Here is a 20,513-nt window from a genome sequence, read left to right on the forward strand (position 1 = left end):
GACTACATGCACGTTCATCAGGGCCTTGTCACTTGATTTGCTGCTAAGTGTAAACTGTCAATGGAAAAACATTTGGTTTGAGATTATGTGAGGCGATATAGTAATTTTGTCTGGCACTTGCCCTGTGATAGCTGTTTCATATGCACTAATAGTCATTTCATTTTGCTGGCATGAAGTTAAGCTTTCTGCCATCAATTTAGTTGAAACATCAAACAGATCAGAGTCCTAGTAGCTATATTAATCCCATAAAACAAAAGAAAGACAATTAAAGTGATACTTTTATTGGATCAATTATTATGTTCAAATGCTGGAAGCAAGTTTATATTATACAGGTATTCAAAGCAAAGCAATACAATAATAACAAAATAGTCAATGTTATAAGCCCAGGTTGATGTTACTCTAAAAAATGTAAATGCTTTTTTTAAAGGAATAGAAAGAGTTAAAGAAGAAGCCTCCTGGATTACAAACTGTCTGGCCTTACTGGAGGTTTTAGGTTGCATAAACTCCCCTCCCCAGGAAGACAGAGTGTGTGAGATTACACATGACTTCTGAGAGGGAGGAAGGATGATAGGAAAGCAGTAAGAACAAGGACCATATATAGGGTAGTGGGGAAGGACGTAGATTAACAAGAATCTACAGAGCAGAAGAATCAAGAATGATATGTGGTGTGGAAAATCATTAAGGCAGAAGAGAATTGGCAAGATCAGAAAAGTTCTAAGTGCACATACAGGGCCTCCCAGCAAACACTTTGGCTGCCTGAATGATTAAGTAACTTGGTCCAATCACAACCCAAGAGGCTCAGGCACAACAGAATACTCTCAGTGCTCACACTGGAATTGTTATTTCCTATGATAATATATTGTGTTCACATTCTGTATATTTAATGTCCAAAATCATCTTCAAATAACCAAACATTTCAAATGGAATAAAATATTGCAAATAATTGTTTTACATATTAATGTGGCTCATGTTGTACGTATTACTTTATTAGCTGAGAATAAATGAAAAATCGTGTTTAATTTAGTATAGGTATTTCAGTGATACCCTAAAATTAGCATCATAGACGATTCCACATCATCAATTTATAGCACAATAAATGTGCATTTGTTAGTGATTTGCTGTTTAAGATGCAGATGTCTTTCTTCAAGGCTCTTCCAGGAACATCACATTTTTCTTCCTGCTAGTATGTTCATTCCTTTTGTGCAACTACATTACATACTGTACCCAATGTGACACACTCCTATTTTGACATCACTAAGGATGAGCAATATAACCCATTGCCATTGCATTTTGTAAACTTTTAAAAATTATTTCTCAGCTGAACACTCTTGATGTTCAGCTCAAACACAGGAGCACTCATCTCGTTCTTTAAAAATTAAACTAAAGCAAACACCAGCAAGGTTGTTCTGTTCCAGCAAGAAAGACCCATGATTTTGTAAATCTCTGACTGTAAGGAAGCTTTTTCTGGTGTTCAACCAAGATCTACTGTCCTGTAACTTAATCCTGTTATTTTGTGTCCTACAGTCTTGGATGATAGAGAACAAGTTGTGGCTCTTTTCTGTGTTACAACCCTTTAGGTTACAGGGTAGGGAATACCTGGGGCCCATTTTCACCCACCAGACCCCCATGGGACCCCCATGGCCATGGGACCCCCATCCAAAAACCGCCTCCAAATCCACTAAAATTTAGCAGCAAACCACTCCATTGCACTACAACGGTTAAATTTAGCGTGTTGCCCACCATGCTTTAGGTGGTTCAAAGATGCTAGCATATCCCCCTTCAATCTTCTCTTCTCAAGGCTAAACATACCTAGTTCCTTCAAACTTTCTTTTTAGGACTTTGTTTCTTATCCCCTGATCATCTTTGTTACCCTTCTCTAAAGTCATTCCAGTTTATTTGAACTCATTCCAGTTCTGGATGCCTTCTTAGTGTGGGGTTGAGAACTGGACACAGTATTCAAGGTGAAGTCTGACCAGTACAGGGTAAAGTGGAACTATTATATAGTTTCCCATATTTAGAAACTATTTCTATTGATACAGCCTAAAATTGCATTAGCCTTCTTTGCAGCCACATCACACTGCTGACTCATATTCAGGTTGCTATTGACTATGACCCTTTCTAGACCTAAGGATTATCCCAGGAAAATGGAGGGATCATCCCTGCCTGTTCCTGGGATCCCCTGTGTGGCATTTGCATGCATAGGGATGATCCCTGGAAAAAAGGCAGGTATAGAAACGGCCTGTAACTCCAAGATTCCTGCATTGAGCAGGGTGTTGGACTCGATGGCCTTACAGGCCCCTTCAAACTCTACTATTCTATGATTCTACGATCCTGTTCACATGTGCTATTGTCAAGCTAAGCCTAAATGAAGAGCTTTGTGCTTGTTTCTATTGAATTTCATTCTGTTATTTTATGTCCAGTTTTTTTAACCTATCAAGTTAGTTTTGAATTTTGTTTCTGTCTTCTAAGGTATTAGCTATCCTACCCAATCCTGTATCATCTGCAAATGTGATAAGCATCACCACACTCTTCTTCCAAGTCATTAATAAAAATGTTGAAGAACGCAGAGCTCAGGTCCAAACCTTGTGGCACCTCACTGGATACCTTTGATAATGAACCATGAGGAATCCCTTTGATTTAAATGAATTTACTCTAATTATGCTCAGGCTAGTAGTGCAGAATCACATATCATCAAGCAAGAGTTAACGTTAAAAAGTAACAATTATTTCTTAATTGTCAATAAAATTGAATTATGTTATATTGCATAGTTCATATGCAATCTCCAATCAATTCAAGCCCTGTTCAGACATTAACCACCCACAAGATTAGAATTGCATGAGGAGAGCTGGACCATATTCGTTGGCCAGACCTCCTCTGTTAGTTCCTATCGCTCATCTCCATTTTTTCCTCCATGTCTTGGTGAGATAACTTTTGTAACAGGCTGTCTACTCTACTTGTGTAGGCTTTCTGTGCAATTTTGAACCCTGTTATGCAAGGTTCTAAATCATGCAGGGAGCCTATACTACCCCATTCCCACAATTCTAGTTCATGTGGCGAGGGTGACGGGGGAGGGAAATACCTGAACAGGCCTTCAAATCAAGTCAAATATGTCATATGTTAATCAAGTCTAGACTCTTAATATCAAAGAATTACATGTCTGACTTTGTTTATATTTTAGTACTCCCACCCTTCTTTTGAAGCCGTGTTCTTGTCGGTTCAGTCATTACCAGTGGTTCTTGGATGATAGTTGCTGGATACTTTTTGCCTAGTAGTTCAACTTCCAGTTTCTGCCCAACTTTACTGAGTTCCACAGGGACATAAGCAAAAGCCAGACTCTGTTGAGTACTATAGCTGTAACATCCAGATGTGGTGTTACCAATAACCTGAAAAATAACCAAATATAAAAAAAAATAGTACATGAAAGTCTACCCACTTGATGCAGTTTGTGTTAATATTTAACGTATAACACAGGCAATACATTATAAAATCAAATATATGACTTCATGTTGCACTGTTGATGTCTGTTTTAATCAAATCAGAAAAAGCTAGTATGTCTTAACAAAAGGCTTGCATCTATTTAAAGAAGAAATTCATTTTGCACAAAGAAGCCAAGAAATGGAGTGCAAACAGTGATTCGGTGTGATCTTTTCTAAGGTTTTACTGATTTAAATTGCTGTGCACTACCTTGATGGCTTTTTAGTAAGGAAAACGATATATAAATGTTAATAAAAATAATAAATAAACGGTGTCCCTTCGTTGGAAGCCCAACAAAGGATTGCATGAATTCCAAAGCCTTTATCATCTGTTCAGCTAACACAAAACACAGGGCTATTTTTTATTATTATTCACTTGTGCAAACACATGAGGTTTTATCCAATGGTGTCATTCTGCTGATGGAAACAGTTCCATCAGCAGAACTGGGGAGGGGGGGATTCCCCTCACCTCCTCACCTGCAGCCCCTGCACTCTCTTAAAATCTGCTCCAGAGGGCCAAAATACCCTCCGGAGCAGATTTTCAGACAATGTGGGTGGGGGCAGGGGTAAGGAGAGAGAAATTCCTGTCACGTTAGCAGACTTCCATTATAGTGACGTTGAATTTAACCCATGTTGGTGTTTGCAACCATGTAGGGCTATTTCCTTTAGCCCAAACTATTCTTGATTTTAAAAATGGATGGGAACACAGAATATGCTCCAGAAATATTAACTTTGGTTACTTGCAATAAAATCTACACTACTTGCCTTGTTCTTATACCAGACACTTTCATTTCCTTCTGGATCAACGTTATCTGTTTCCAAGGTGAGATACGCAAGTTGCCGTTCCAGCCCCTTTTCTTTAATCTGCTTCAGTGCTTGCTTTCCTATGAAGTCTGCTGGCTGGAAAAAAATAATGATGATAAATGATTAGTCAGGCTCTGTGACAAGGTTATAGATGCAAGCATTTAAATTTCCCTTCGCTTGTTTTCCCATCAATTAGGCTTTAGATAAAAGTAAAAATTATGGATTTCATGAATGTTATTTCATCTTGCCACAAAGTGGACATGTTCAGTTATTTTACTTCATGCTTTTCTACATTTATGACCTTTAAAATCTATACATTCCAATTATCAAAAGAAGAAGAAGAAGAATATGCTGAAAGGAGCTCTGTGGCTTCCTGCTGGGTTCTTTCTTGGGGAAGTTACTCAGGCAAAGTTACTGAAAGAAAACCAACAACCACTACTTTTAAAAATCCCCTCAAAGGAAAAGGTTGGAAACACCTATATCCCCAAGGCAGCAAATGGTAGGGATTAGGTAGAGGTCACAACTCTTGCTGTGAACAAATGGCTTTGTGTACAGAGTATTCCAGGTATCACCACTTAAAAGGATCTGAGGTAACAAGGATGGGAAAAACTCCATTTGCCCATGGAGAACCATGGCCAGCTGGATGTACCAAGGGTCTGACTCAGTATAAGATGTGTAGATGGCCACTGGCTTAGATGTCTTTAAAGGGGGATTAAACAAATCCACATATGATAGGTCTGTCAACAGCTCTAAATCATGATAGCTAAATGGCTGGTCTGTAGTCTTCCCAGCAGCATCTGACTGGCCCCTTGGTGTGATCCAGCGGGACTCTTCTTATGAATGGAGCCCTTGGTGTCTGAGTTCAACAGGAATAACTACATCAAGGGTTGGCATAACACTTCCATTGGTTATCTGAGTAGGACAGGGATGAACTCCTGCCTTCCTGCCTCTTGTCCCATAATTTGGATTTTTGTTAGGTTTCAAGGAAAAGAGACTGCTGCCAGAATCCCAGAGTGAAATAGTCACAGCACTTGGTAGAATGGGGAAACAGGGTGCTTCCAGATAGAGGGCTCCTATGGGATGCCTTCACGTTGCTGAGTTGGTGCTGTGTTCCCCCCAAACCCCGCAGTTTTGTTTACTTCGGGTGGCCAAGGAGGGAGTGTCGGGTTTCTGGCAGTCATCCAGGTACTGGATTTGCCATCCCAGCCCTCTTCCTAGCTTTTAGTTACCAATTGCTGGTTGCCTTCTGCCAGGACCAAACCCCACCCCACCCCACCCCGGATCAGCCATGGAGCAAGGTCAGATGGCGGAAGAGCCGGGGTGATCTCACTCCCACTGAAAAAGTTGGGGTAAGCCCCTGACTTTTTTAGTGTGCCGCTTTGTGGAAAAGCCCCACGGTGACTCCGAATCTGCGGCTGCGTCATGTAATTGACAGAGTGCAGATTTGCAGCCACCGTGGGGCTTTGAGCACATATAGATAGCCCCCTAGTGCTACAAACCAAAATGCATTGTGCAGCTATTCCGTCTTGATCTAATGAATTTTCTGCAGTAAGAAAAAAGATGAAATTAACTGTTGGAAAACATGGGAAAGACAATGACATCTGCACCAACACCCCACCCCTGCCTGGTAAAATTCTGTGAATAAGTCCAGTAAAAGCCTTGCCTGGAAGTACTTCCTGATCAGGCAATAATTTAACAGCCTTTTCCCATCCCCCCTACCCTGCAGTTAAGTCCCTTTCTTCCAAGTCAGGGAAAAAAACCCGAAGTCTGCTCGTGATTTCTTGTCCATTCCATAGGAAAATAATGCTGTGAAAAGGAAATTGTTGCTATTTCCTCCTACTTGTTCCTTTTCCTGAAACCTGTTCATCTGACCACACACACACACACACACATCTGAGCTTTGCTGTTCTGCTTAGTACCAGAAGTTAGGGTTTAAAAATTATGGATGAACAATTTTCTGATAAAGAAAAACATCATAAAAACAACACTGTATGAATCCAAAGTTTGTTATGCCCAGCACTCCCTAGAGATTAACATAATAACATTGATGATAATTTTAATTGAACTAATGGTAAAAGTATTCTTTGAGAGACAGGTTGTGCGTCTTGAACAGGGTGTCTAGTAGTTACCTCCTACACCATGAAATCTGGTTAACTAAATGCTGTACTGCAAATCTGCCACTTATGTCAGTTGATCTTAAAGGTCAATCCGGGCTCATTTAGGACTATAAAGCCCTGGCCTTAAGGCTAGCCAATTAGTCTGAGCAATTTGTTGCTATGAGTAGCATTTGCAGCCACTGCCTTTCCCCACCTCCTCTGAGTATGGACTCAATCCATTGCAATGCCATTTAGACTATACCATTTTCTCTGGCCCCTCAGAGCCTGTTCTGCTTGCTCGACTGTGCCTATTTGGGCTACAGCCCTGCCTCAGGTACCTCAAACCCTGACCCACTTTGTCCAGTCATCAAAGACGGGAGCTATTTTATAGCCTATGAGCAAGGTGGTGAAGTTGAGAGGCCATTTTGGCTCAACCCTAAAACTAAACCCTGATGAAGTTCCAAGAACTAAATTACTTTCCACTACTAGATTCTCGTGCAGTTTAAGAATCAATTTTGCTTATCTTGTGTGTGTAACATCACAACCTGTCTGGAACTTCATGCATCATAATTAATATACATACACACGGCCCCTTGAAGTTCAGTAAAATGCTACCGAGGTGCATATTGTAGAACAATATCCTTTACATGTATTTTTATGCAATAACGCAGGCAAAGGATAAAATAAAGCTTCCATCTGCCTATATTTGTTAAGTATATGAAAAGAAATACTTGCTTAGTCATTAAAATTGTGTGTGTATGGCTATCTCGGGGTTAAACAGAGAAAGACTATCTGTGGGTAATTACCTTGAGATAGAGGCTGTTCTGGGAACCTTGCCAAGATTCTAAGTTAGCCTCATCACAGCTGTATGTAATGTAGATAAGAATTGTGTAAGATGTGTATATAGTTTCTCACTTTGTAAAATGGAACTGATCACTGCTTACAGATCACTGCTCTATGATCACTGCTCTCTGTGTATGCCTCAGTGTGCTGATCTGAACTGATCTGAATTGAACTGCACAGAAGCCTGAAGGAAATAAACCAGCTCTGCTGTGTAAAACCTGTGTGATGTGTGTTTGTTTTCTGAGCACAAACAGAGTTCCAGAAGGAGAAAAGTTCTGGCAATAACCCAACAAAGGTTATGGGCCCAGTCCAGTCCAGGAAGCCTACGCCAGCCTAATCCAGGCAGAAGAACCAGAACTTGATGGGAACGGTGCAGTATCAGAACCAGGAGTCTGCTAAAACAGAAAACTGTTGATGAAGGAAGACATCAAGCTAAAGCCAGTGCTGCAAAGTGAGGAAAAATCTCAGTCGGCTGACTCTGAGGAGGACTCTGAGCAGAAGGACGGTGAGATACCAATTCCTAAAGCAGAGGAAATGGCAGGAGCTAATATGTCTGGTTTGCATCAATTGTTGGAAAAGCTGAATGACTCTAACTATGCATTATGGTCTTACAAAATGCAAATGTATCTGATTCAGGCTGAACTGTGGTATGTAGTCACAGAGGATCCACCAGATAGAGCAGATCCACAGAATGCTAAATGGTTTAAGGACGATGCAAAAGCAATGGCAGTTATTGCATTAGCTGTGGAAGACTCTCAAATTTCCTTCATTCAGTTTTTGAATACATCAAAAGAGTGCTGGAATGCGCTACAAGCTGTATATCAAAGAGAAACAGCGGGCAGTAAAATAATTCTAACCCAGAAACTGTATGGAATGAAGCTGAAACCAGGGGAGTCTATGTCAAACCATTTGAAAAGCATGAGAGAAATCTTCAATCAACTCAGGGCACGAGGGATGGAGTTTACAACTATACACCAAGTCTATGTGATTTTGTCAAGTCTTGATTCATCGTACGACGCGGTTGTCACCATGATGGAAAGTCAAGAGGAGAAAAATTTAACCCTCGAGTATGTAGCGGGAAAACTACTGGAAACCTATGAAAGAAGACAAGCTTCAAAACAACAGAGCTTTAAACATCCTGTGGCTGAATTTCAACAAAGCCATAAATCTTCTGACGTGGTGGCTGCATTAAAGGCAAGGAAATGCTTTAACTGTGGTTCCACAGAACACTTAAGGCGGGATTGCAACAACAAGAAGAAAAAACTGTCGACAGCAAAGTGGAGAGAAGAAAACAACATGAATGAAGCTGACTCAACAAAGAAGTGTCTTCTAGCAAGAGTCAAAGAAACAATGAATCCTTGGTTTTTGGACTCTGGGGCTTCAATAAGTATGGCAAAAGACAAACTTTCATTTGTAACCTTGGAAACTTCTACTTCAGAGCAAAAGTGTGTTACCCTTGCAAATGGAACAAAAATCCAGATTTGTGGTGTGGGTAATGTATATTTTGATTGTCTGGGAGTTGAACTACAAAGTGTTTTATATGTACCAGAATTAGAAACAAACCTTCTAAGTGTGTTTCAGTTAACAGAAATGGGGTATGAGGTTTGTTTTACTGAAGAAAATTGTACTATAAAACAGGGAAACAAGGTGTGTGTGCAGGGAATAATGAAAGAATCTTTGTATGTGATTAATACTTGTACAGAAAATGAAGTTGTAGCCAGCAAAGTCACAACAAAAACAATAGCCAATTGCAAACCACACCAAGAGTGTATCCATTTAACTCATAAAAGGTTTGGTCATGCTAACTATAAAACAATTTCTAAGATTCCAGAATTGTGTGAAGGAGTGAAAATCAAACCATGTTCTAACTATGTAGAATGTAATGTATGCAGTGAAACCAAGTGTCATAAGTCAAACATTCCAAAACATAGTGAGAGAACAACAAAAAGAATTTTTGAATTAATTCATGCAGATCTTGCAGGTCCTTTTGAGACAAGTCAAGGAGGAAACAGATTTTTCTTGTCTATTGTTGATGATTACAGTAGATTTGGATTTGTGTATGTGTTAAAACAGAAGAGTGAAACTTTTGGAAAGTTCAAAGCGTTTGTTAAGTGGAGTAAAAATAGATTTAAAGAACCTATAGCTAATCTAAGAACGGACCGGGGAGGTGAATTTCTTAGCAACCAATTTAAAAAATTCCTCAGTGATGAGGGTATACAACATGACCTTACTGCTCCATATTCACCATTTCAAAATGGAGTTGCAGAAAGGAAAAACAGAACCTTGCAGAACATGTTAAGAGCTCTATTGAAAGAGTCAGGATTGTCTAACCTGTTCTGGGCAGAAGCTTTGTCCACCTCAAATTATTTGTTAAACAGGCTTTACCACTCTGTACATGAAAAAACCCCATATGAAATGTTTTACAAAAGAAAACCTAGAGTGTCACATATAAGGGTTTTTGGAAGTAAATGTTTTGCTCATATTCAGAAAGAAAACAGACCAGGAAAACTAGCTCAAAGAGGTTTGGAATGTAAACTGTTGGGATATGATACACAAACAAAAGGCTATCGTTTGTGGTCTCCATATCACAAAAGTGTAATTGTGAGCAGAGATGTAGTTTTTCATGAACAAATGCAGGAAACAAAACAGTATGTAAGTTTGCCTGTAGAACAGAAAGCTGTAGAAACAGAAGAAATTCCTAAACAATCTCAGCAAGAGAGGGATGGGGAAGAAACTGTAGAGGAGGAAACTATGCCTGTAACTATGCCAAGACGATCAGAAAGGGAACGCAAAGCTCCAATTCGTTATTCAGATGAATACCAAAGCAAACAGGTTTCTCATAGAGCTTTACTAATAGCCTATGAACCTACTTCATTTGAGGAAATTCAGGAGATGGAACCTACAGAAGCTCAGGGCTGGCATGAAGCAATGTCAGAGGAAATCAAAGCAATGGAAAAAAATGAAACGTGGGAGCTAGTACCTTTACCTGAAGGTCGTAAAGCCATTACCTGTAAATGGGTATTCAAAGTAAAACAAAATGAGGAAGAACAGGTGGAACGTTCAATGGTAAAACACAAAGAGATGCTTTTAAAGCTGGGTCTCAGATTGTAACACAATTTAAACAACATGCGCAAGAGGAGGACTGTTAAGTATATGAAAAGAAATACTTGCTTAGTCATTAAAATTGTGTGTGTATGGCTATCTCGGGGTTAAACAGAGAAAGACTATCTGTGGGTAATTACCTTGAGATAGAGGCTGTTCTGGGAACCTTGCCAAGATTCTAAGTTAGCCTCATCACAGCTGTATGTAATGTAGATAAGAATTGTGTAAGATGTGTATATAGTTTCTCACTTTGTAAAATGGAACTGATCACTGCTTACAGATCACTGCTCTATGATCACTGCTCTCTGTGCATGCCTCAGTGTGCTGATCTGAACTGATCTGAATTGAACTGCACAGAAGCCTGAAGGAAATAAACCAGCTCTGCTGTGTAAAACCTGTGTGATGTGTGTTTGTTTTCTGAGCACAAACAGAGTTCCAGAAGGAGAAAAGTTCTGGCAATATCTCATTAAATATGGAGATTAAAGCAACCAGTATGTCCTTGTGAACCGAAGAGTTGGACAATAAGAGTCTGTAAACATTATACTTCTCATATTCAGTCAATCCAGTCAGTAATTTATTTTTGCTGGATGACGAATATCTCACAAAATAATATGAATCTGCAGGTAAGTTTTGATTTATATCCCTTAATGAAGACAATCTAAGGATTTTTATTATAATAGAAATATACTTCTCTTATAGCAGAAATAATAGTTGTGTTATTGTAAATTGTTTTTTTTTCAAGTAATGGGCAAATAGTATAATCAGTAGCCCTAGCCATTATCAGAGAAGGCATGTCTACAAAACATGAGCATTTAAAATGCATGTAGTATATCTTGAAACTTACTGAAGACAGGTGGTCTTCCGTCTTAGGACTCAACCTCTTAGGAAAGACAGCAGAGTACTAACTTTCATGCAATATCCCCAAACTCTCACATGTGCCTGCAAGGTGATTTTAAATAGCACACTAGCACTCCCATCTGCCAATTAATTTGCTTGTGATTAGCCCAGGACATTGTGTAATAGCAATCCGTGTGCTGGTTCTCCTACTGTCAAGTAAAAGTACTTGTGAGCAGGCATGGGCAGCTTCCAGTTTGAACACGCACAATTTATTTCTTGTTCTTGGTGTCTCCTTATACATATGCAGTAAATGCACTAAGCACTGGGATGATGAGAAAAAAATATTTATTATTGCATTTATATCCTGTCTTTTTTCCTCCAAGGAACCCAAGGAAGCATACATAATTCTCCTCCTCTCCATTTTATCCTCTCAACAACCCTGTGAGGTAGGTTGGGCTGAGAGTCTGTGACTGGCCCAAAGTCACCCAGTGGGTTTCCATGGCCAAGTGGGGACTAGAATCCAGATCTCCTGACTCCCAGTCCAACACCTTAGCCACTATACCACACTGAAGGACAAACCAAAACATGAGCCACCAGAGTGACTGTGGGGCAGACATACCCTTATAGAAAATGTCAATCAGGCTGTGCCCAGTAAAAGCAGCTATCCATAGTACACCAGCTGACATAAGTGAGCACACTGTTGCTTTTGGTTGTTTGCAGGAGATATGATGGAAAAGAGAGAAATCATAGGCAGAGTTTGACATTTAGATTTGTAGGATGTAAATGTGCCATGGTTAGCAGGCAGTAGTACTGCGTTTTGCCTCTACAAGCTGTAATGAAACTCTGCCTATAAAAGAAACATGCATTTAAATACTTCTAAGCTCCCCAGTGCTTACTCTTCAACATTATTCATTTGACTCTCATAAATCCATCACATATAAATGGAAAACACAGTTTGCATGAAGGTTAATGCAGCAATCATAATTGGAGCCTTGAGTATGACCTGGCAACAGATGTGAATTGCTTTAATGGGTCACTTCTAGATTAATTGCATAGAAGGCAGTTAACTCCTGTGAATATATAAACAGGGAGACAGGTAAAGTAATTTTGATTTGCCTTCGCCTTTTAAAAAAATCTCACAATTTGATTTATGCAAGAAAATTTAATATATATTATATTTATCCTTTTTTAAAAAAAACACACAACAGTTTACTAAGGGAGGAATACAATGTAGTGCAAGCTGACCTCTGCTTGTACAATAGAAACTTCCCCTCTCCTCTCCTCCCTGAAGCCCAGACGCCACCGAAATCTGCTCTGGAGGATCTTCAACCCTCTTGAGCAGATTTTGAGGGTGTGCAGAGGGAAGGTGCAGTGGGGCAAGGGAATCGCTCTACTCCCAGTTCCACTGATAGAAACTGTTCTGTCAGCAGGAGGGGATAGTTAGATATAACTTTTAGTTTACAAAATATTGTACAACAATTTATTCTATGAGCTAGAAATATTTTTATAAGTTTAATCTTTTTTTTTTCTGAAATAGCTGTTTAGTGAAGACATGAAGATTGTACATAATAGTAGAAAGAGATTTAGATTTAAAAAAAGAAAATGACAATTTGGAGTTTTGAAAAAGTATTTCCTTTCCTGTTGACAATAAGGAAGACATATAGAACTTTGATTTTCATATTCTGTCTCTCTCTGAATGACTTTCTTTATGTGTCCATGATCCACTGTAGGCATTCTGGGATAGTCACCACTTGCCCCCATGTTACAGCTCTCTCCGTCCTCGGCCTCGAAACCAATGGGGAAGGAGAAGGAGGCGCAGAGCGAGATGAGATTGCTCCGTGGCACCGCCTCTTTCCACAGCTGGGTCATAGAAACAAGGAAGAAGGTGTCTATAGCAACGTTTGCTAGAGCCGCCCCCTTCCTTATTTCTATGGCCCCACCGGAGAAGGAGGCAGCGGGGCAGAGCAAAGTCATCCCTTGCCAGGGGATGACTTCGCTCCCCACCACTACCTCCTTCCCTGGCTCAGCCACCTCCTTTCACAGTGGACGGATCTCCTCCCCTGACAACAAGGTGATCCATCTGCAGCTTTTTGTTTCGGTGGCGGCAGCGCGGAGGAATACACAGCCAAAAGCAAGAAGCCGCAGATGGGTCTCCTCCCTTGACAAGCGAGGAGACCCATTCACAGCTTCTTGACAGGCCCCTTCCAACTCTGTTATTGTAGGCCCCTTCCAACTCTGTTATTCTATGATTCTATGAATAGTGGTGCCCTGAAAAGATAAGGGGGAAGCAGCGCCACCATTCGGTGGGGAGGGCGGAGAGAGAGTAATAGCCAACCCTATCCTTATACTCTACTCCACGGATGACTTATTAGCATGTCACCCAAGAGCGACATGCAAATAACCATTCCTGGAGTGGACTATAAGGGCAGGGTTGGCTATTGTGTCATCCGAATGCGCCCTAAGCTTTAGATTGTCATAACCATATTACATACCTGTAGTAAACAACCATCACTTAAAGATAGAATTGTGTAGATACGTTTTTACAGGAATATAACTGTTGTTTCTTAATACAGTAATCAAGTATAAAATATTGTCTTTATTTTATTTATTTATTACATTACTATGTCATAGCTCTGTGTACACTACCAATATAAAAGTGATCCAATATAAAAGAGAGACATTCAAATAAACACATTTTTTAGAACTTATTCCAAAAATGTATGTCTTCATTTAGGATGAATTAATAATCTTTCAAAAACTGGTTTGTAAGAAATGTTTACCATTATAGCAAACATAATCATGTAACTTGGACTTCAAATAAATCTTCAGTGTCTAGATGCTCAAAACTCCCTAATTTACTTTTAAATTCTTCATGTAGAACTAAAAGCATAATATAGAGAAGTGATTCATATGAGCCATGCCTGACTATTCAGGGTAATAATGACTTCCTAACAGGAAAATGTTTTAGTACACTGTAGTTGTTCCATGTAGTTTGCCACTATACATGTATCAAGGTTGAATTCAGCGAAGTGAATGGCGACAGAGGTGGGATGTGGAGTACACAGTAAAAGTAATAAAGCACAGCCAAGCGTATGGGGAACGGCTCTTCCTGGCAGCTTCTGATGCTTTCCAGAGGAGAGGGTTAGGGGAAACAGGCTTGACTGGGAGCTCTCACCTCAAGGCAACTTGAAGCGGTGGCTCCTAAAGCTCTTCTCTTCACCCTTCTGTTGGGAAAAGCCCACAGGGGAGGGAGGGAGCCTCAGGAGCTGCCATTTCAAGAAACTCAAGGGATGTGTGTGTGTGAATGGATGAATGGAAATCTGTGTGTGTGTGTGTGTGTGTGTGAGAGAGAGAGAGAGAGAGAGAGAGAGAGAGAGAGAGAGAGAGAGAGAGAGAGAGAGAGAGGAGGGCAATCTACACTTCTGATTTGCTGTGGGCAACAGCACATCAGGGTTGCTTTCCACAGATGCTGTTGCCAATTCGCAGCCATTTTCCCCTGGAAAAGCCGCATTTTCAGAAACACCTTTTAGTGGGGCATTTTTTTTACATAAAGCAGCTCCCAAGCAGATCTGCTGCAGTGTGCCCCGTTCCCCTGCGTTAAATCCTAGGCATGCCTCTGTGATGTGGCTGTGATCTGGCAGTGACATGATCAAGGTCACCCCACCCCCATTACTGTTTTCCCCCAGAGTAGGACACATGGTCTGCAGCCTGTGTTGGGCAGTACTCACTTTCGCCAGTTGGAGTATACAGCTTACTTCCCCATTCATAAAAACGCCACTGCTGTTTTTCTGGGCTTCAGGGTTTTGGTATTGCTTCCTTTCTACAGGCAGAGTAAGTAGCCTGCCTTTCTCATTCATAAAAGCACCACTGTGCTGATTTGGAGCTTCAGGGTTTCCATATTGCTTCCTTTCCACAGGAAGATTAACTAGCCTGCATTCCTCGTTCATAAAAGCACCACTGCATTGTTTCAGGGGGAACTAGCCTTTCTCTCCCATTCATAAAAGAGTGGGCAGGAGGAGGAGTTCATGGTTGGGAAGCAGAGGCGGCAGCAGCAGCAGCAGCAGCCCTGCTGAAGTAGGGAAAACAATCAGATTGCTTTTTCATGAAACTTCCCTGAGCAGAGCAGCATGGAGAAGGGCAGGGAGCAAGCCTTTCTTATGGACTGAGCAGCATCAATGGGATTGGTGATGTTCACTTTTACTAGGCGGGACGCCACCCACTCTACCCCAAAGTAAGGGGAATTCAATGGCAGGGGTTTTAGGTACTGTTTACTCTGCTTTTCTAGCTGATAGACCAAAGCTGATTTCAAGAAAATTTGGATAATACCCCAACACCCTTCTCATTCTGTCCTCATTCAGACACCCCCAGAAAGACAAGGGGGGGGGGAGAGAATGGATGGACATGTGTGTTTGTGGGTGGGGGCGATCATCACCACCCCATCCTTATCTCTTTCTGTTTTGAGATTCGTAAGATCAAAATGGTTAAGAGCGGAAAAAAGAGGGATGTGTGGCTCTGGTCCTGCTCAGTGCTGGCACGCAGATCCTGAAACATTATCCCCAAGGGACTTCCCTTATCTAGCAGTGATGTCTCTTACAGAACAGCCGCTGAAATGAATGGTAGTACACAAGTATTTGTGTACAGCTTCCATTTATTTATTTATTTATTTATTTATTACATTTCTATATCGCCCAATAGCCGGAGCTCTCTGGGCGGTTCACAAATTTCAGTAAGGCTTACGTTAGGCAAATTCCTTCTGAATTGTGTGTTCCCTTTTTCTCTCCTATCCCTTATTTTTTCTTCATCTGTCATAATTCTCTTTATGGTGTACTGAATTTTCCATCATAACCAAATATAAGGAAATATGATTACACTAAAAGGGCAAAAATCAAAATAAAATCCCCAAACCCTAACAAATATGGGGAAAACACACACTAAAGTATTGTTTGCCTTTTCTTTTCTTTTTTCTTTTTTTAACAAATACTATATACTTCATGTTTTTCAGAGGAAAACCTGAGCTGGACATTGTTGTTTATAAAATGAATAAACAGTAAACTTAAATAAAAAGATATAGAACAGTAAGACAAGGACAGTTCAACAGCAATTATAGTCTGCCAACAAATTCTTTCTTTGGCATATACTGTATTTCTCTCATGGGTCTCAAAATAAATACTTAACCATAATCAGAAAAGTAATGTACATTACTAAAGTAAATGGCCAAATTTCTATATCAAATTTAAGACAATGTAGAGAAAGATGGAGAGTAACACTAACAGCAGAAACTCCAGAAACACATTAAATCTAAATTAGATGCATGAAGCCAACCAAATGCCTGCAGAAACTGAGCTCGGTATCAAACCTAAAATACCTTTTTAACAGGTCCAAATACTGACATTTTGACCTTATAGTCAAAGTAGTGATGGCACACATACATAGGGCTTTCTTTAACGTGAAAGTAGACCCAAAATGTGAAGTTCCGGGGGCGGGGGGGGGTAATGTGCAGTTCAAAAAGATCATTTATGCTGTTCAAAATTCAGGTAATGCAAAAGTTGTATTATGTTAGCTGATGTAAAGTGACTGACCCTGTTCAGATAACACACTAAGCCACAGTGGTTAAGCATTTTGAGCTAAACATCAGGGCTTATTGTGTCGTGTGAACCATTCCTAACCATGGTGGCACCCTAACCACGTTTTAAACATGCTCACTAACCATTTGCTGCAAGAGGGTTAGCAGCTTAACCATGGCCTAGCATGTTGTCTGAACAGGCCTACTGATAATAATGTGAAAAGTAAAGTGACTAATCCAAACTCTTTTAGAACCCCAGAGTGTGACAGTAAGCAACAAAGATTGCACACACAGAAGAAAAACACACAGGTGTGTTATAGTGGTGTGTGCTATGTATGTGAATTACAATCACATTTAATGGTACAGTTCTATTTCTTTCCCTTTAAAAAGCCCTGCATATACTACAATATTAGATTCAAAGGCTTGCGGGCCTGGCAATCTTTCTTCAAATATTCTGATTATGTGAAATGTGGAAAAATGAAAGAGCCTCCTTTAAACAACTGTCCTCCTCTTGGTTTTCACGCATGGATGATCTGTTAAAGCAAAGCTGTTTCCTTCATAAACCATTATCAGCCTTTTGTTCCTAAAAAGCAGAAGCACCAAGGCCAGGATGGAAATGAGAATATTTCTCACAACTGCTGCTGTAACAAAAAATGCTGCCTGTTGACTGCTTAGAATTGCTTAGTTGTTATGATTGCTTTAGTTTTGAAAATGAAGATAGAAGGGTGTCTAAAGAACAGATATATAGGCATCTAGCCTCCTATAAAAGCTAATGAAGACTAAAGCCACAGCCTTACATACATTTCAACTCAGTGAGACTTATTTCCAAATAAACAAGCATCTGATCCAGTTTAGGGTGACCATATGACAAGGAGGATAGGGCTTCTGTATCTTTAACAGTTGTACTGAAAGAATATCAGCAGGTGTTATTTGTATGCATGCAGTACCTGGTGAAATTCCCTCTTCATCACAACAGTTAAAGCTGCAGGAACTATACTAGAGTGACCAGATACAAAAGAGGGCAGGACTCTTGCAGCTTTAACTGTTGTGATGAAGAGGGAATTTCACCAGGTGCTTGCAAGCATACAAATGACACCTGCTGAAATTCCCCTTTCAAGACAAATGTTAAAGATACAGGAGCCCTGTCCTCCTTTTCATATGGTCACCCTACCTAACCAGTTGCACATAAGATTTAACTGGGTAGTTTAAACCCCTCAGTTTTCCATAGTTGAAATGAAATAACTATAAAAACAATCTGAGTTTTCTAGTGTCAACATATATGACAGAGTATGAAGAGGACTGTGTATCACATGGATACATTCATGCTTATTGTCACATATAAACTATCTAATGGAAATAATATCTCATTGGGAAGAATCCAATGGTGACCGCCCACAAGCAGCAAGCCCCACCGATTTTGTTCTGCAAGTAGCACTCAACCAAGGTGTAGTGCTTCCAGGGGCAAGCCAGAACAAGCTGAAACACTCGTTTCTGGAACAGGACAGGATGGAGGAGCTCACATAAGGGCACCACTTGCGGATGGGCAGCATTGGATACTGCCCAGAATCTGCAAGATGTTTCTAAATGAAGTATCTAAGGTTTGTCTTTCAGTGAAATGACCCGAGCAACTAATACTTTGCCTTTAGGGGGAAACATATATTCACACAACAAATTGCAAGTACTTTCCACATTCTGAATAAATTCACAAATACAAAAGAGCATCTTGGGAATATGTGATTTCCATGTAGGAAATGCTGTTGATTTTTGATGTCATTTGTCATGTGTGATGAACACAGGATTTACACAATTTCTTATTCAGTGAGACAGATTTTATCTTATTTGAAGCAGTCTGATAATAGTAGTGTGCCCATACATTTTTTTTAAGAAAATTGTTTAAAGGTTGTTTCCTAGATCTTTAAAAAATTAATGATTAGCAGGAAATTTATGTTAGTACTTTTTCTTTTTTGAAAAAGGAATAAAAATTACGAAGTGCTTTCATTTTATATTCCTGCAGTATAGGGGCTGATTTGAATATTCATAGACCAAATTGTAACACCTTAGCTGCCTTCAAGGGTTTAATACAAAGAATGTTCTCCTATACATATTTTTTTTTATCAAAGGTAACGAGAACCAGACCAGTCTCAGTAGCAGCTGCTAATCATGGTTTTAATTTGAAGTGTGCAGAGTGGTGTGGAATATAGAAAGAAACTCCCCAATTATGAGTTTGTTTTCTTATCCGGGCAGAAAAACAAAAGGAGACAATTAAGGACAATGATGCTTGTGTCCCTAGTTACAGAAATATTATAATTCAATCTGCAAAAAGCTGTCAAAAAGATATGCACACACCTTCTAGTAGTGCAATTTTTCTGGTAAATCTATTATGAAAGTTGGAATGGATCCAAATTATATACACAAAGCTACTCAACTGTGTAAGAGAGCACCAACATCTGCTGTAATCTGCTTTAACCATCACCTTACAACACACAGGAGGCCATGCCTGTGCAATATTTTGAAATTAATTATTCTTCATTGGCCATTCTTGAGTAATTTCAGGACAGCCTTCCAAATTAAATCCCCTTGATAGGTAAACATAGAAAATACTTTTTGCCCCTAGGGGCAACCAATATTTGACAGATTTTCTATCTCCAACAGCCATACCAAAACATTGGAAATATTGGATTTATTTATGAATTTCCAACTACCCATAGTTAAAACAAACCAACATAAGCCAGAACTGTGGTTTGTTCTTAAAGCGAAAGTGTCAGCTTTCACTCTCCTCCCTTTCTATGCAAAAGATGTGGAAAGGGGAGGAGGAGCACATGAGCCCAAGACTCACTGTTCCAGGTAGGATCATAATTTAGGTGGTTGTCTGAACTGAGCTATTTTATAATTGACAAAGCCAGCAGTTGGGAAGCCTCTCTCTACATAAGGAATGAAAAAGTTCAAACTGAAGGGTGCTTTGCATATTACACAATTCATACACAGAAGGCACTTCTGGAATTAAAATAAGACTTGTCTGCAGATTACAATATTTGACACATACATGCAGGTATTTTTCTCCACATGCATGCACTGGAAAGCTTCACATAATTATTAATGTGGGACTTTCAAGTTAATCTGATACAAAAGGTACTTCTATGAATTATGTCTCAGATAATTTGTTAACTAGCAGAAGTTCAATTAATCAACTCTGCTGCATAATGTCACTCAGCTTCCCAAGCCCTAATTGGGCCAGGATCTGGAGGTATGATCTTATTACCAAGGTGGGATGTGTTAGGTTTAAAAAGAGTCAGGAGCTGCAGGAGCCCTGCCCACTTTTGTGTAGCTATACTAGAGAGACCAGATACAAAAGACGGCAGGGCTCTTGCAGCTTTAACTGTTGTGATGAAGAGGGAATTTCACCAGGTGCTGCATGCATATAAGTGACATCTGCTGAAATTCCTTTTTTTTAATACAACTGTTAAAGATACAAGAGTCCTGTTCTCCTTTCCATGTGGTCATCTTAGGTGAGACTTCATGGCCATAACTTTATGGAGAAGGATAATATAGGGGTGTCCCTTGCCACAACTTCTTGCCCTCTCTATAGAGAGGTGATCTGCTTGAGGAACAACCAATCAATTAAGGGCATACACATAAATGACAAATAGATAAAATAAGGCGAATCCAATTGCTAATGATGTGTCTCTATAAACAACAAATTCTAATGAGGCCCTTGGTGCTGCATCAAAAAAACACCTGGCATCTTGTGGGAGAATCTCAAGATTCCAGATGCATTATGAAAATCCTCAACTGTCT

General features: G+C 39.9%; 1 protein-coding gene across 3 annotated transcripts in view; it reads right to left on the reverse strand.

The window, feature by feature from the left end:
• Positions 1–260: 260 nt before the first annotated feature.
• The window catches only part of DMGDH (dimethylglycine dehydrogenase), a 68,299-nt gene continuing 48,046 nt past the window's right edge, over positions 261–20,513 (reverse strand). For all 3 annotated transcript variants that reach the window (XM_063127971.1, XM_063127973.1, XM_063127972.1), the window contains 2 exons: positions 4,239–4,373; positions 261–3,383 (listed from right to left, as the gene is read on the reverse strand). In XM_063127971.1, the coding sequence (XP_062984041.1) occupies positions 3,168–3,383; positions 4,239–4,373 (351 nt within the window). In that variant the 3' untranslated portion in view covers positions 261–3,167. The remainder of the gene's footprint in view (positions 3,384–4,238; positions 4,374–20,513) is intronic.

The sequence above is a fragment of the Elgaria multicarinata genome, chromosome 6 (genome assembly GCF_023053635.1).
Source record: "Elgaria multicarinata webbii isolate HBS135686 ecotype San Diego chromosome 6, rElgMul1.1.pri, whole genome shotgun sequence".
Lineage (NCBI taxonomy): Eukaryota > Metazoa > Chordata > Lepidosauria > Squamata > Anguidae > Elgaria > Elgaria multicarinata.